Consider the following 17,100-nt stretch of genomic DNA (forward strand, 5'->3'; position numbering starts at 1 on the left):
GTGCTATGCTGTTTGTTGGTCCTCCAGGGCTACCAGTTGGCTGCTGTGTGAGACAAGATACTGGACTAGATGAACTCCTAGTCTGATACAGCAGCACTTTTCTTGTATCCGTATGTTCCCATGAAAACCATAGACTTTGGCTATTCTGGACTTCAGTCTACCTAAGGAAAAAAATTATGACAATGATTGTGTGGGGAACAACCACAGCATGGGTGTGTGTTGTAAAACTCATGCAGTAGAAGGAAATGTTTGCAAATTAGTTCTTCTCTTGCTCCTTCTGAACACCAATATATTTTGACTCTTCATTTGTTGCAATACAACTTGTGGATACAGATTCAACATAGCTGTCACTGGGGGATGAAGAACTGCATCCTTCATTTGTACTCTATCAGGCTGACCTCCCTGAAGCACAGTCGCTATCTCTATCCAGTACAATCAAAAAAGCTGCTCTAATGAAGAGGATTATATTTATCTTTTTTTTAAATTTAAGATGCAGCAAAATAATTTCAATGAAGTGGGAAACGCACTTCCCACCGCAGAGATAACTTGTAAGTAAAGTAATTGCAGTAAAGTAATTTATTTCTGGTACAGTCAGACCAGGAAAAGCACCAAACTACCGGTGGGACAAATGGACCAAATTCTTTAGAGAAGCCGTTAAGATGGGCAGCGAAAGGGGACTTTCACTGTGCTACATTCCGTGATGAAGATCAGTAATAGTAATTTAAACTGATTTTTAACTTCCAAGGCTGTGATTTAAAGTGCAATCCTCAGCAGAACTACACCCATCTAAGCCCACTGAGATCAATGGACTTGTGTGTTAAAATGTTCTCAAATCATAGCTGACTTACCACGACCCTGTAGGGTTTTCAAGGCACGAGACAGAGTTCGTTTGCCATTGCCTGTCTCTGTGCTGCAACCCTGGACTTCCTTGGTGGTCTCCCACCAGATACTAGCCAGGACTGACCCTGCTTAGCTTCTGAGATCTGATGAGCAGGCTAGCCTGGGCTATCCAAGTCAGAGCAAGAGACTCAGAGTGTAAACTTTGTTTAATGCAATAATGCACAATGAGATTTTTCCTCAAGAGTTTTATTTTAGACAATCCCCACACCAAAACATAACCGTGAACTGCTTTTAAAATATTCTTAATTTTACAGATAAGTTTACAAATTTAGACAAAGCATAACTGAAAGAGAGCTTCTTTTTACAAGCACCTTTTCTTTTCATGTCCCCCCTGCATGTATGTAATGGAACACGGTCACATGATCACACATGATAGCAGGAACTGGCCCATTCATTTGCATATAAAATGGAACAAGGCATCAGAAATCTTCTTTCTTTTCTACTACTGCACTTTTACTGACCTGAACATACTACTGTTTCACCTTGCCTTATGAGCCAGAGAAGAAATTGCAACAGGAAGCATTGCCTGCTGAACAGTTTTGGGAAATGGAGGAACAATAGTAAGGTTGTAAAAAGAGCTTGTATTTCCATGAAACTAATTTAGAGAATAATCACCTTGCCTATTTGTGAAATAATACATTTATATATATATTTATCAATATATATAAACATTTCCTATTTTTCACCCTAAAAAAGACAAGGTGGGTATGTCCCATAAACCTGGAAGAAGATACTTTTCTCTGATTTTGGAAAGCAGAGAACAATGGAAGGAAGAGTGACAGCTGTCAGAACTGCAAAGTGTTTAATAAAGTCTCAAAAACACAAGGAAAACAAGTTGCCTTTTCAGAAGGCCTTCAAGCCAAGATTGCCCACTAGTTAAAATAAATGTGCCATAGCCAGGGCGCAGGAGGGTGAGGGCACTGAATTGGGCTCCCCACTCCTGGTGCCCCAGGCAACCACCAAGTTTGCCTGCCTCCTCTGGCTGCCTGCCATTGCCACTGCTACCATCTGCCCCTCCTTTCCCTTCCCTTTGCCTCCCCCCCCCCGCTGCGATCACAGTGTGCTGCACCTGGGCCCTGCTGGCTGCGGCGTGCATCTTATCTTCCGAAGGACTGCTGGAGGAGACTTGGCTCCCCAAGCCTTCTCCAATGGTCCTTCAGAAGATGCACACCACAGCTGGCAGGGCCCAGGCATGGTGCACTCTGATCACATGGGGGTGGGGGAAGCGACGGGAGGTGTGGTGTTCTCGGGGGGAGGGGGTTGCAGCACTCTGAGGGGGCAGTGGGGCTCATCTGGCTGGGGCGCCATGTGCCCTTGGGCCAGCGCTGGCCATAGCTAACCAAGGATGGGCAATAATTGATAAATGCTTATTTTCTTGTACATATCCATCAGCTTCTTGTTTCCTCTGCTTCTACAGATATTGCCAAGCCATATTAAAGTCTAAGAAATCTAGGTGTGGGGGGCTTTTTTTTTTTTTTTTTACACAGCAGAGAAAAAGAATTTTATATAGTTGATTATACTGTTTAATTGATATTAAGTAGCTGAAAGCCAAAATGTCTAATACTGAGAATCCCTCTCTTTTTTCATTCCAGACAGAAATCAGAAGTTTCTTGGTTAATAAGGTAAAGAGGTACATCTCTGTATGTGCTCAGAGGTTATGTAATTGCCTTACATGTTATTGGACTAAGCTATTGTGGCCAGGAGGCGCTGCCTGCCTCCAGGGGTACCCCACTTGAGCTAAGGGGACCCCAAGCTATGGAAACAAAATGGAGTCTGATCAGGAACAGGCCAAGAAAATACTCCAAAATGGAGTAGACCCAGTAGAGAGCTTGTTCTGGTCACCATCTTAAGGCACCCTCTTAACATGGCCCTCCCCCGCCCAAACGGAATGATAAGGACAATGGGGTCTGCCAGTAAATATGACACATAACAATCCTCAGCTACTGATCAATGGCCCATCCCTCAGGCCCATTACTTCTACTCAGCTTTTCTATTTTCTTCTATGCTAATGCCTACCACACTGCTCAAGGTCTTTGTCTACTATACTGATTTACTTCCTGGGTGTCAACCAAACCAGTTTAAACCCATCAACTGCATCCTGACCCATTCTTCTAGTAATTACTGTGTAAGGACTATCTATGGTTACCAGGAGATCCATTCAGCTGACCAGAGTCAGCCCTGCTCATTGGCTTGAGTTGAGCACCCAATCAGGTACCCAGAAAAGACTCATCACTGCCCACCAGAAGCCAGCCCCTTTTCTGGAAGGGCCTTTTCCCTTCCAAAGATTATAACATGAGAGTAAGCTTCACTTCTCTATCTTTCCAGTCTGAGCACATGTTTCCCCTCCATTACCCTAAGTAAGGGGGCCTCTCAGACATGGCATGGTGATAGTGCATGCCTTCATCTTCAAGCTCTCAAATGGACCTCAGAACACCTGGACAGGTCATATTACCTCTGTAAGGAACCTAAGAAGCCTCTATTTCGTTCACCTCTATTTTCTTAGTTCTTGTTTGCCTGTACTTTATTGCTTGTGTGTATGATTGTACCCTTTTACATTATTTTAAGTAAACATTTTAAAATTGCACTTATGTGTGGAGTCATTTCTTAAGCACCTGACCTTGGTATTAATGGTTAAAGATCCTAGCTCATTAAACGCTCTGCTTAGGGGTGTTCCTACTAATTTCCCCATCTAAAAGAGGAGCCCCAAGCATTTCCAGTAACACTATGGATAAGTGGCTTGCCCTGACCAGGATGGCTCAGTCTAGCCCAATCTCACCATCTCCTGGAAACTAAGTAGGGATGACTCTGGCCAGTATTTGAATGGGAGACCACCAAGGAATACCTGGGTTGCTACACAGAGGCAGGCAATATCAAACCACCTGTGAATGTCTCTCCAGAAAACCATATGGGGGTCGCCATAAGTCAGCTGTGCCTTGACAGCAAAAAAAAAAGGGGGGGGGGGAGAGAAAGAAAGTGTGGCTTAGTTTTTTCCTGTCAGAAACTGAGAGCTGGGCAAAGGGAGCACATGTACTTTAGATTCAATTATCATAGCCTAAAATTACATGGTGACAATGTTTAAAATCTAGTCTAGATAATATACATTCTTGTCAATAGTCCTCCATGTCATTTCTGAACACTTACTACTTCCTGATTTTAAATAGATGGTAGTGGAACAGAACAAAAATTACTGTTATGTTATCATATAATACAAGGAAGAAGGGATATGACGACAACAACACATGTTTCAGAACTAAAACACGAATTGTTCAGTATGATAAGCATATTAATTGAAATTAGTCACATAGCTAACAGAAGCTGAAGCAATGCTGGATCATTTCTTTTTTTTTTTGCCTTTCAGCCTTATGAATGTAAAATGTGCTTGTAATCTTAATACTACTCCACAGACAGAGCTTTAAAAACCGCACTTCACAAGACTCTAGGGAAAATAAGATCCTAATGAAGGGTATTTACAGTTGCTTCATTTACACACACTTTCATTTGCTTTTCAGAAGTTACTACATAAACGGAAGCAATTAGGGTAATGTAGGTTGTTATTTCCTTGTTAATCAATCTGATTCTTGGTATAAAAGTAAAACTGGAAGTCCAGCCAAACCTTTCAGAAATGCTATAATCTAAATAAGACTACAACTTCAAGTCCAGTTAGATTCAGAATAATACTATGGATTCCTGCAAGGAGTTGTCATGAGGTACAGAATAGCAAGGTACATATGTTGCATTTTAATTCATGCAAGTAAAGTAACTTAAGAGGCATTCTCTGGTCTTCCACGACAACTGGAGGTGGATTGTTTTTGTGGTTATGTGCTCTGCATGTGGCAAAACTACAGGCCTTTGAAGTAGCTGAGAAGCAGTGAAAAAGAAGTGTGAAGACACCACCTTTGACACTGACAGCCAAAGAAGCAGTTGTTAGTTATATCCATAATTCTTGTAAAGAGATACCAAACAGACAAAGGAAATTAGTAGATTAAAATATTGTATAGGAAATTTGAACAAAGTACATGTTATTGTTATGCAGTTTATTTTTTATGATTTATATATGTTTATAAAGCATATGGTGACTTACCTGTTTGTACATCCGTAAATGGCTGTCTCATCCATATCATAGAATACGAAATATTTTATTTACATTTTTGTGCCAGGAATATAAAAACTAACAACTCTTTTGTTCCATCCCATTATGCTGTGCGTTTTAGCTATTTAACAACAGAAAAATAGGTATCTAAAAGATCCCTAAAAGGGAAGAAAAACCCACACAATGCATGTGTATATGTGTGGGGGGAGAGATCTGCTTTCCCTTTAAAGCCATGAACAATAGAAGGTCATGTGACACAGTATCCTATCATTCAGCACATTAATAGCTGTGCTAGAGTAATTACACTTGTGGTATTTTTGCCTCAAGTGAAATTCTGAAATAAGAGGATGGAAATTATGATACTGCTGATAAATATTAATAAGTGAACTTTTAATTTTTTTGCCACAATATTCAAAATGCTAAGCATCTAGCTAATGCTGAAGCAGCCTGATATGTGTTTGCCTCCAGGGACCATGATGCTTTATGCACTTAAGAAAAAAGTTTAACGGAATTAAAATTTAATATCTAATTAGAGCAAGGCTAATATATTTTGAAACGAGTTGGGGAAGACACACACGCCTATGTGGCATATTTGCCACACTCATTAATCTTACCTGTAAAGCAGCACTGAGAGGTGAGCAGTAGGTGTGGCTGGTCTGCATGTTTTTAATAAGTGAAGGGCTTCTGCACAAGGAAGACATACAAAGGGAAAGAAGAAGAGTAAAGTTAAATGGAGACAACTCTCGAACTTCAAGAAGGTCAGGCTTCCTCCCTCACTTGGGGGGGGGGGGAATGCTTACTTTTTTGTCCCTAACCTTTAAAAAAGTCTTCCATAGCTACTTTAATCAGCATCTTCACTGTAGTCCACTTTCACTGTACCTGAACTGTAAAAAGTGACTGCCTTTCGATCAAAGATATCTGAAGGGCTGTTTAGGCAGGGTTGCAGCCCTCTGAGCTGCTTAGCCAGGCAAATGTTTAAAGACCCCACCCATGAAGGCAGTGGCCAATCATGTTTGCCTTTCTTATGGAATGGGCAAAGAATGAGAGCAAGGCTAATGTACCTGGAGGTACCAATTCCACAGGCTAGATTCCTATCAATGTGTGTGTGTGTGTGTGGGGGGGGGGTCATTTCAACACTGTCACAGTTTTAAAAGATCTGTTTGCATTCCCATACAAGTGGTAAAAAGTCTATCGTATTCATGTTTATTAATAGTGGTTTCTCAGCTACACACAGTGAACCACTTCTCAAGCTGAGGCACTTGTTTCTTCTGAAGATAAAATCTGAGGCATACTTCACTCTTACATCCCCAAAGAATTCTTTTTGGTAAGAGTCAAAGCAGCCATCGTGGTTGGCTATGTAGCACCAAAATAGTGGATATCTTCTACACCTTCTAATCCATGTGAGTGGTCAAGGACCTTTTTTAACTTTTGATGGTTTTAATTACAATGGTTTTAAATAGCAACTATTATGAATTATATATTGTATTGATATAATGTTTTATGTTGTAATTATGTATCTATTATATGTTGTGAGTCGCCTTGAGCCTGCTGCGGCTGGGAGGGCGGGATATAAATAAAATATTATTATTATATGAAATACTGTTCTTGCAGGCATGCCTTCTGTTTGTAAGGATTCAATACTAACACCTTGTATAGAATGATGACATTCCACAGAGAGCAGGCATACTATGCTGTGTCTGCATTGTAAGTGGCCGAATGACTGAATCACTTCAGATGCAGACGGACAACAGGGATTATGTACTTCCAACAGAGTTTGCCTAAAAACAGAGAATGCAAGAACAATATATCATTCAGAGAAGCAGTGGGCAGTCTCCTCTGTGGATGGGAGCTCTGGGCTCATACTAGAGCAAACAATTTGAAAATTATAAATCCAGTAACATTGGTTATCAAGGTTTTTTTTCTTAAGGTAGGGAGAGATGATGCTGGATCAGTTGCTTAGCAACAAACCCAGCAGTGGCCAGAAAGAAGTAGGGCTTCTGGCTTCTTTGAGTACCCCTTTTTGGATTAGTTACCTCTTAAACTATCTTTTTACATTAAATAACATGGGTAGTTTTAATAATATTAAAAGCTGTCCATCCCCTTTACTACTCTATACAAGTAACTGAGGGTCAGTTAATGTCCTGAGAGAATCTGGTTGACCAGAAGTGTAAGTCACTGGATTCTCTGCATTTTACATACTAGCCCAAAGAAATATTAAGTTGGATGCTCCTCACAATGGCCACAAATGGAACTGGGGGAGGGGGGAATCTCCCCTTCCCCACTTCTGTCTGTGGGAATTTTCACTGGATTCAACCTAGTGGGTGATATTTAAGCTAGGTTAAGAACAAAAAGACGGGCTTGCATGTATGGCACTGCTTCCTGCTTCAGTGTGACTGTAGATCAGTCAACACGGCTTTCTGGAAGAAGAAAATAATCTGATCTGGGAAATGTAGGACTGGTTGGCCCAGCTAGGTTTTGAACAGTCCCCCCTCTTTGACCACCAAAAAGTGTTGTGCTGGGCATTATGGGACCTGCATGAACAAAAATTATGTGGGATGGCAGCTATAGTAAGGAAGTGAATTTGCCAGGATTGAATGAAAAATCTGGCTGGATCCAACCCAATATGAGATCAAACACACTGAAGGTGGTGCAGCACATTCCTTCAGGTTCTGTTATTAGATATATTTCTACAACAGCACCTGGTAGGCTGCAACTTTCCATGGCTTCTCTCTGGACCACCCATAACAATGCTTGCTGAAAATCATTAGTGAAAGCCCAAGCCCAGGATAGGGTTGCCAGCTCCATGCTGGGAAATTCCTGGAGATTTGGGGTGGAGTCTGTGGAATGGAGGAAGCTCAATGGGGTATAGTGTCACACAGTCCACTCTCCAAAGCAACCTTTTCTTTAGGGGAATTGATCTCTGTAGTCTGGAGATCCGCTGTGATTCCAGGAGACTTCCAAGCCCTACTGAGTTGAACCAAGACTGTGGAACAAGGAAGGCAGGGGTAGAATTCTAGCAGGAGCTCCTTTGCATATTAGGCCACACACCCCCGTCGTAGCCAATCCTCCAAGAGCTTACAAGGCTCTTTTTTGTAAGCTCTTGGAGGATTGGCTACATCAGGGGTGTGTAACCTATATGCAGTAGAGCTCCTGCTAGAATTCCACCGCTGAAGGAAGGTATCATAAAATATCTGACTGGGGTGTGGGGAGATAGTCACTTATTCTTTATTGAAATTATGGCTTACTCTTGTTTCTAGGGTTCTTGTTTCTTTAATATAACAGCTATATTGAACTTTAAATATGTATATGCATTTTAAAAAAGTCTACACTACCTTCCTCCACAACATGCAAACTCATGTTTCATATATCCAGCTGTTATTTCTCAAAGATTGCCTGCATTATATATCATTCTGGGATCTGGCAACAATGTACTGATGTAAAAACAGATTTGATTTTTCTTTAAAGTTGTTGATTGCAGCAATTTAACTTTGTATGCAGAGTACAGAGAAACAAGAACACTTTAAATTATCAATATAAACCCATCTTGCTAATTGGTTCTACGGCATTACCTAGCAGCATAAGAAAGAACACATCAGTATTCCTGCATTTGATAAAAATATCACCATAAGCATATCAGAAAGTGTTAGCTGGGCATTTGCAAGAGAAAGCACAACAATGCATGTACAGCCATGACATTTAAGGGAAAGATATATATTTTTTGCAGCAAGGGGCAATGCCTCTACTTTGTGAGATGTAAGTCTACATGAAATGGGTAACTCATGCAAAGCAAAAGCAACAGAAACAAACAAAAAAAAGTGCACACACACCCACACGCCCATACAAAGCAAGTAAAAGCTCTTACTGTGTAACAAGCTTGCCAAACTTTTCATCAGGGCAGATTTTTCGAGGACGGCCTCGTTGAATATGACGGCCACGTTTAAACTCTTCATCATCAACAGTCCAAAAGGACCCAAACTCATCCTCTACTCTGATAAAGCACTTATGCAGGGATAGGTTGGTGCGAATAGCACCCTGGGATAAGATCAGCAGCAAAGGAGATGAAGTGGAAACAAAGGGACACGGGATCGGGGGAATAGAACAGACATCAAATAACAGGGAAAAGGAAAAAGAAAATAAAATGCAATAAGCATAAGCAAATGGATTGTGAGGGTTAATATGCATTGCCACCTAAGAGCTACTAGCATGTGATGCAAAACAAACACCAAGCAAGCAAGGGCGAAGGGGACCGGTGGGCATACAAACGGTAGTGATGAGATGCTCTCTGTTGTTTCCCTTGACTGAAGCAAGGTGAAACGACCTGGATTGATCTACAACACCATCTAGCAGCCAAAGCCTCTATGTTAAAACTGTAAGCATGATCCAAGCTAGGCTAAGAAGTTCAAACATGGTGGACATACCCACTGATCTTTTGTGGCCTTCGTTTTTGGAACTCTATTTCATCCACTGTCCATACTGCCCCTTTAACGTTTTCTACTCGCACAAAACACTTGTGAAGACTAAGATTATGACGCACTGCATTCTGCAGCAAGTATAAAAGAGAAAACATTGAAAAAATACTTTCCATGAGAAAAAAAGAGACTTAGTATTGTCCATGAACAGCAGCAAAGTCAGCCGTTGTGTACCTTCCACCACCCACCATCCCCATTGGACTATCATGTTTTCAGTGTTTAAGACTGGCAAATAAATATGGTTAAAATAGTTTCAGAATTATTTTTGGAACCATACTTTTTTTCTCTTTAAAAAAATAATAATTCAACCTCAGCAAGGAAAAGAACCCCACTGTTACCAATTACCATACATGTGTTACTCAGAGGCACATATCAAGCCACTCAAAACAAGTACTTTCAAATCTAATGGATTTTGTTTGTACCAACACAAGCTTGTCTCCTGAAAAAGGAACAGCAGGCAACAAGGCCACTGAGAAATAATTTTGGGCAACTAACAAGTCTGAATTTTGCAAAAACAATATTTTCATGATCTCAAGAAAAAAAAGTCATGAGTTATCCCTATATCATGTCCACAGCAACATATTTTAGAGAGTAGCGAAATGTTTGTACTGGGTCCCATGCTCTTTAACTTGTTCATAAATGATTTAGAGTTGGGAGTGAGCAGTGAAGTGGCCAAATTTGCGGATGACACTAAATTGTTCAGGGTGGTGAGAACCAGAGAGGATTGTGAGGAACTCCAAAGGGATCTGTTGAGGCTGGGTGAGTGGGCGTCAACGTGGCAGATGCGGTTCAATGTGGCCAAGTGCAAAGTAATGCACATTGGGGCCAAGAATCCCAGCTACAAATACAAGTTGATGGGGTGTGAACTGGCAGAGACTGACCAAGAGAGAGATCTTGGGGTCGTGGTAGATAATTCACTGAAAATGTCAAGGCAGTGTGCGTTTGCAATAAAAAAGGCCAACGCCATGCTGGGAATTATTAGGAAGGGAATTGAAAACAAATCAGCCAGTATCATAATGCCCCTGTATAAATCGATGGTGCGGTCTCATTTGGAGTACTGTGTGCAGTTCTGGTCGCCGCACCTCAAAAAGGGTATTATAGCATTGGAGAAAGTTCAGAAAAGGGCAACTAGAATGATTAAAGGGCTGGAACACCTTCCTTATGAAGAAAGGTTGAAACGCTTAGGGCTCTTTAGCTTGGAGAAACGTCGACTGAGGGGTGACATGATAGAGGTTTACAAGATAATGCATGGGATGGAGAAAGTAGAGAAAGAAGTACTTTTCTCCCTTTCTCACAATACGAGAACTCGTGGGCATTCGATAAAATTGCTGAGCAGACAGGTTAAAACGGATAAAAGGAAGTACTTCTTCACCCAAAGGGTGATTAACATGTGGAATTCACTGCCACAGGAGGTGGTGGCGGCCACAAGCATGGCCACCTTCAAGAGGGGGTTAGATAAAAATATGGAGCAGAGGTCCATCAGTGGCTATTAGCCACTATATTTGGCCGCTGTGTGACACAGAATGTTGGACTGGATGGGCCATTGGCCTGATCTAACATGGCTTCTCTTATGTTCTTATGTTTGACAAGTCTGGTGCAATTTTCATATTCACTACATGTTTCACTACATGTTCCATTATGGAAGATGCCTTTCATTCTTGGTTCCTGGTTAAACATCCATCTGCTGGGCCTATGAAGTAGAGTCAAATATATTCACACAATCCATCACCTCTGGTGCCATAGATGTTGCTGTGATTATAACAATTACCCATCTAGTAATGTTTTTGATGGCCTCACTAGATTAATCAAACCATAATTCAGGCAGTTTGCACTTCCTTTAATAGTTTGGCACCTGTACTGTAGTAAAACATGTGACTGCTTGTACTGTCCTACAACATGAGAGTAAATGTATTTGTAGCAGGAAGGTAAGAAGAAAGGGGGGAGAGAGAAATCCTCCCCTCATTATCTCCTGGCACTGTCTGTCCCTGGCTCCAGGGTGAAGGCAAGCCGGATACTTCTGTGCTGCGCATCCAAGCTGGTTTCTCCTGGCAATGGCAGCAGATCTATGTTCCAATGTTTCCTTCACTGGAGACTAGCCTCAATTGACCTTAGTCAGACATGTGAAAAAAGCTTGTCCTAAGGTGCATCGTCACTGGTAACCACTGCAGATCATAAGCTAGAAATGCATATGCCAGCAAGCTGTACCTAACACCAGTCAACTGTGAGACTAGTTTCTGCAGGCATTATGGCAGGCAAATACATGGATGGAAATTTAAGACTTAAAAATTTGTTCAGGAAACCTGGGTGTGTGAGTGTATGTGCGTGTGTGTGTATGTATATGTAGACAGAAAGGTAATCTAACCATGTATGCCTAAATTCACTGTGCAAACCAAGGTTAGGCATAACACATTTATTAAATTAATTAAGCAGCCAAGGGTCTGAGGGAGGGGGGAGTGGGGGGAAAGACTGGAATTCTTCCATACTGCAGTTTCTCTGAGTAACTAATTTTCTAACCTTCATTATACATTCCTTTAGAAAATGCCAGGCAATCTTACATCCAAATGGAGGAGTACATGTGTTTTGGGCAGACAGAAAATTAATATTTCATTTAAAAAATTCTGTAGTCACACATGTGAAAACTGATGAAGAACTGCTTTGGCATCGAGTTCCCATGTTCCACGAATTGGCATAGGCATGTGAAAATACCTGTCCACGCTATTTCTGGCCTGCGTCACTGTGGTTATTATAAACATCCACAAGACTAGAACCCCATGCATGATAGAAGAACAGATATGTAATACATGAGGGTCAATCAATCCGGACAGTCCTTTAATGAACAGTGTGTGTGTGGGGGGGTGGGTATGGAGCCCTTCCACAAATGCTGCTCTGCCCTTGGAGTGTGTGTGTAGGGGGGCTCCTGCCTGTTTGTGAGCAGCAGAGAATACCCATTCATGAAGCTACACTCATGGGAAGTAGTGACAAAGCTATGACGAGCAACTGGATCAGTACCATGGAATCTGAATTACAATAAATGTTAATTTCAAGTTGTGAAAAGAGGGGAAAAATCCACCTGCATCATATTCCTGAATTGACTGAGAATCTCAAGAGGTGCTTAGGGCTCTCAATCTCCTCTCATGATGTTTTTGTCAAGGGCAATTATTTGCAGGAGGTACGGACATAGCCATTAAGGTCAACATACAATTATCAGGATAAAAAAAAAACCCTATCTGAAGATGATTTCATGAAATCTGACTCACTCACCCCTTTTGTAAGAGAAGGGAAATATGGTGTTCTGCCCATAGGAACCAGATACAACACAGAGACAAGTTTCTGGATAAGATGAGGGAGTTATCTGAAGAAATCTTATTTGTTATCATTACAAGAAAGCACTAATTCTGTTTTCTATGAGTTAAACATTATCTATATGCTTTCTGGTTGACAGGCAGATAGCAATATTAGATGATCTGTTGTAATGGGTGCTGTACATTTCAGCAATGCCTTGAATACTCTTATATGTAACAACCTCTAAAGAGTTGTGCCTTTCTTGGTTTTTCAATCAGTGGGCTAAACCTGCCATATTGGTAAGGAGGAATCTTTTCAAAAATAAAATCAGTGTAAATAAGCTGTGACTGAGATGGTTCTTTGGCTGATAGAGCCTGGGGAAGATGGGGTTTGTGGAGGGAAAGAACCTTAGCAGGGTACAATGCAATTTAGTCCACCTTCCATAGCAGCCATTTTCTCCAGGGGAGCTGATTTCTATAGCCTGGAGATCAGTTGGAATTGTGGGAGATCTCCAGCCACCACTTGGAGGTTGAGAGCCCTAGATTGGGATGATTTTTGGAGCTGGAATACAGGCAGAGGTGAACAGAAGCATTTGGAGGGCTTACTCCTTGTCTGCCCCAACTGATCACTGAAAGCCACACAGGTGCTTGCATTGCTGCAGCATGGGGGACTAGGGATGATGGAGGCAGGCTATGTATGTATATGTAGACAGAAAGGTATTCTAGTGATGGTAGTGGGTGATTACATAGTTGCTGCACATTTAAAATCTTAAATTTTCTCCCTAAACTTAAGGTGTAACAGGATGATTACAATTCTTAGTATCAGGCTGCATGGACTGAACAACTGGCACTGCAAACTACTAGACGAATGAGAGAGAGGAGTGAGTTGTGTGGATTAAATGGGAACAATGGTGGGGAACAATACTGGTGATGAGAAATTTTTTAAAATTATTTTTTACTTCAGGAAGAAGGAAGTGGATGGACCAAATCACTGTTACAAAATCAATGAGAGGTGGGTGGAAATCTGTAAAGAAATGGGAGTTTGGTTTTCAGATTCCATTTTCACATTGTATCTGATTTGTGGCTTAGGTAAGCCATTTGCAGCCCCCCCCCAGGCTGCCTTTTGTTGAATGAATGTTGCAGAAGCCAATATAGTATTAAAAGAGCAGTCTGGTGTTTGGGGCTCAGATCCTACCTCTGCCCTGCACTTACAGATTTGTGGTCTTGGGCACATCACTTATCTTCACTTGTCAGCATTCTCTTTCCAACAATGGGAAGGTGAAAGCAATGGAGAGGTGTACAAAAGGGCAACAGCACACCCTTGCAAGATCCAGCACTTGGTATTTGGAGTTAAGTTGCCATGCACAAATGCAACAGTAAAATCTTTACAAGGTTAGACTTTGGGTTATGGCAGAATGACCCCACTGGTGGACCTCCAGATGGTACATGGATTTTGGCTACTGTGAGACACAGTGTTGGACTAGATGGAGCACTGGCCTGATAAGTAACTATTTCCAGGCTTGAAGTGGAGGGAGACAATTCCAACTAGGCAGAGCCTCTAGAACATTCTTGAAAGTGGCAGGAAGTGAAAGCACAGGACAGGATGCTTTGCCACCAACATAGCCTTGGGGAAATTTATTCATAAGCAGGTATGAAGAAGAGCTGGTTTTTATATCCCACTTTTCTCTATCCTAAGAAGTCTCAAAGCATCTTACCATCTCCTTCTCCACACCCAGCAGGCTTCATGTGGAGGAGTGGGGAATCAAACCTAGTCCTCCAGATTAGAGTCTGCCACTCTAAACTATGACACCACACTGGCTGTCATGAAGTCATACGGTATGAGGCCAATACTGAAGACCAAACAAATAAATCATATCTGCTGCTGAGGAACTAGCTTCCCAAGTGTGCCAAGGCCCAATTAGGTTCAAAAGCACAGTGTAGGGAAAGGAGCGGCTTCAGCCTTCCCTCTCATGCTGTCTTTCAGAGCAGGAATGGCCATGGGGCATGGGGTGGCTCCATTTGCTCTATTATTTTCACTGTATTTGGTTTGTGGCTTGGGCACCTGTACATGTAGGACAGGGGTGGGGAACCTCCATCCCGAGGGCCATATATGGCCCTAGAGATCACTTGATGTGGCCCTCAGGGATTGCTGGGCCGAACCAAGCCATGGGGCAGCCTTCCTGGGGCCTGGCTGGCCAGCGAGGATCGTGGGGCCCAGCCGCACTGTGCAGCAGCCTCCCCAGGGCCCAGCAGGGATCACAGGGCCCAAATGTACTGTGTGGCAGCCTCCCCCGGGCCTGGCTGGCCAGCCAGAATTGCTGAAGGGCCTGGAAAAGTTACTGTCAAAGTTCTGGTAAATTTCCTCCTTATTTCTTTATTTTGCTTTCTTTCCATTTCTTCCCCACATTTCTTTGTTTCCCTTTATTCCCATTTCTTTATTTCCTTTTCATCTCACCTTTCTTTCCTTTCTTTCCATTTCTTCCCCCATTTATTTATTTCCCCTTTTTCCATTTCTTCCCCTCTTTGTTTACCTTTATTACCCTTTCTTCCCATATCTTTCTTTCCCTTTATTTCCCTTTCTACCCCCTTTCTCCCTCTCTCTATGGAGCCTGTGTGGTGGGCACTGTGAAGGACTGCTGCTGGGGTATGTGGGTGCCTTTAAAGGTATGCTGGGAGCAGCTGCAGTTTCCACATGAAGGGAGGGAGGGGTGGGCAGGGATGGGAGGTTGGAGCCAGATACCACCAGTTCAATTTGCACTTGATTATCCTAGATGGTGTGGCCTAATATGCTAATAAGTATGTGACCTAATATGCTACTGAGTTCCTGTTGGGCTTTTTCTACAAAAAAGGGCAGCAGGCTGTGTGTGTGTGTGCCAGATTAGGTTCTCCTCACATGACTTCAAATAGCAAAACAATTATTTGCATTAATTTTGCTGGTCTGATTCATTCTTCCTCGGCAGAGCATTGTTTTTTAAGTTGATAATTTTATATGGCCCGCAAATGATGTTATAAATATCCATATGGCCCTTGGCAGAAAAAAGGTTCCACACCCCTGATTTAGGACTATGGGTGTTCATTTCATTTCGTGGTTCATTGGTTTGCCAATGCTAAATCTTGTGGATCCAAGACAAGAACAGCATAGGCCCAGCTCAGGGTGTATGTGTGCAGCTGAGCTGTAGAGGTGCACAAAAGGTGAAGGGTAAAAATAAAATGTGCACACTTATCAGATTTGAATAAACATAGCACAGAAGGCAATGAAGATGTTACATATGTGGGTGTTACATTTGTATCCCGCCCAATAAATTCAGTGGTGCTTCACAACAAACCTAAGAGAGCAGGCCAAGCTAAAAAATGATGACTTGCCAAAGTAAAATGAGGGAGCTTCATGGTTTTGGTGGTATTATTATTCATTGTTTTTATAACTTGGTAAAAAAAAAAATGGTCTTATATGATGCCTTGAGAAATTTCTGGGAAGGTAGCTAACAAATAACATAAACAAAGGCCAGAGTAGCGATTTCAACAGGGATCTTCCATATCCAAGGTCAATAATTTAGTCCTTGCACCACCCAGGCATTGATTGTTTGACTTGCCCAGTAGGAACTTCACCGGCTAATAAATCTACAGATGTGATCCCAATGAGAGCACACCTAATTGAGATGGGTGGGGTGCAGTTTTCCCTTTCAAAAAACTTCCTGGATGGAAATTCCAAGTTTCTTTTCAAAACAGCATTATGGCTGAAAAGGCTACTTGGGTATTTGGCATGAGAGCTTTTAAAAAGACAATTAAGAACACAGCTAATGTGCACCAGTGGCAGTTCTCTTTGAAAGAGCACCACCCAAACTGCCTTTTCAACCGTGATGGGGGCAAAAAACTTTTTTTAAAAAGTCATTTGGAGACTTTTTATGAAGGGGGATTATAAATATCATTTTGGGCTTTCTGCAGGGATAGGTTCGCAGAAGGAAACTCTGCTAAAATATTCAGGTACCATGTGTGCCACTTTGGACTGCAGCCATTTTAAAAAGAAAGGAAAATTCTACAGAATTTATAACACACACTGCAATTAACTAAGCACAGCCAAACTATTGAATTTTAAAGCACTAGGGTTATTTTGTTAAATTGCTAGATTTAATATTTTTATTGGCTTGCATCTTTACTGCTGTGCCCAATTAACCTGTATTGTGTTTCATAATACACCAGCGAATGTTTTGAGAAGTTGGCATGTTAATTTAAGGCAGGTGTATCAGCTGGCTTAAAAGCTAGTTTTCTATGAATCCTTGGGAAAAAAGAGCTTGCGGTTTCCAGCACAAAGAATGTGTGTGTACATAAAGCCACCATCTGATAAAGCTTCTTTCCTCACCCT

At 41.8% G+C, this 17,100-nt stretch overlaps 1 protein-coding gene across 9 annotated transcripts in view; it reads right to left on the reverse strand.

Moving 5' to 3' along the window:
• Nucleotides 1–17,100, reverse strand: part of FOXP1 (forkhead box P1) — a 743,550-nt gene that overhangs the window by 19,936 nt on the left and 706,514 nt on the right. For 6 of the 9 annotated variants that reach the window (XM_060239546.1, XM_060239545.1, XM_060239543.1 and 3 more), the window contains 2 exons: nucleotides 9,409–9,530; nucleotides 5,605–5,674 (listed from right to left, as the gene is read on the reverse strand). In XM_060239546.1, coding sequence (XP_060095529.1) covers nucleotides 5,605–5,674; nucleotides 9,409–9,530 — 192 coding nt within the window. Of the gene's footprint in view, nucleotides 1–5,604; nucleotides 5,675–8,852; nucleotides 9,023–9,408; nucleotides 9,531–17,100 lie in introns of all 9 variants that reach the window. The other 3 variants (XM_060239540.1, XM_060239539.1, XR_009555435.1) reach the window with 2 other exon arrangements.

The sequence above is a fragment of the Heteronotia binoei genome, chromosome 5 (genome assembly GCF_032191835.1).
Source record: "Heteronotia binoei isolate CCM8104 ecotype False Entrance Well chromosome 5, APGP_CSIRO_Hbin_v1, whole genome shotgun sequence".
In the NCBI taxonomy this organism is placed as follows: Eukaryota; Metazoa; Chordata; class Lepidosauria; order Squamata; family Gekkonidae; genus Heteronotia; species Heteronotia binoei.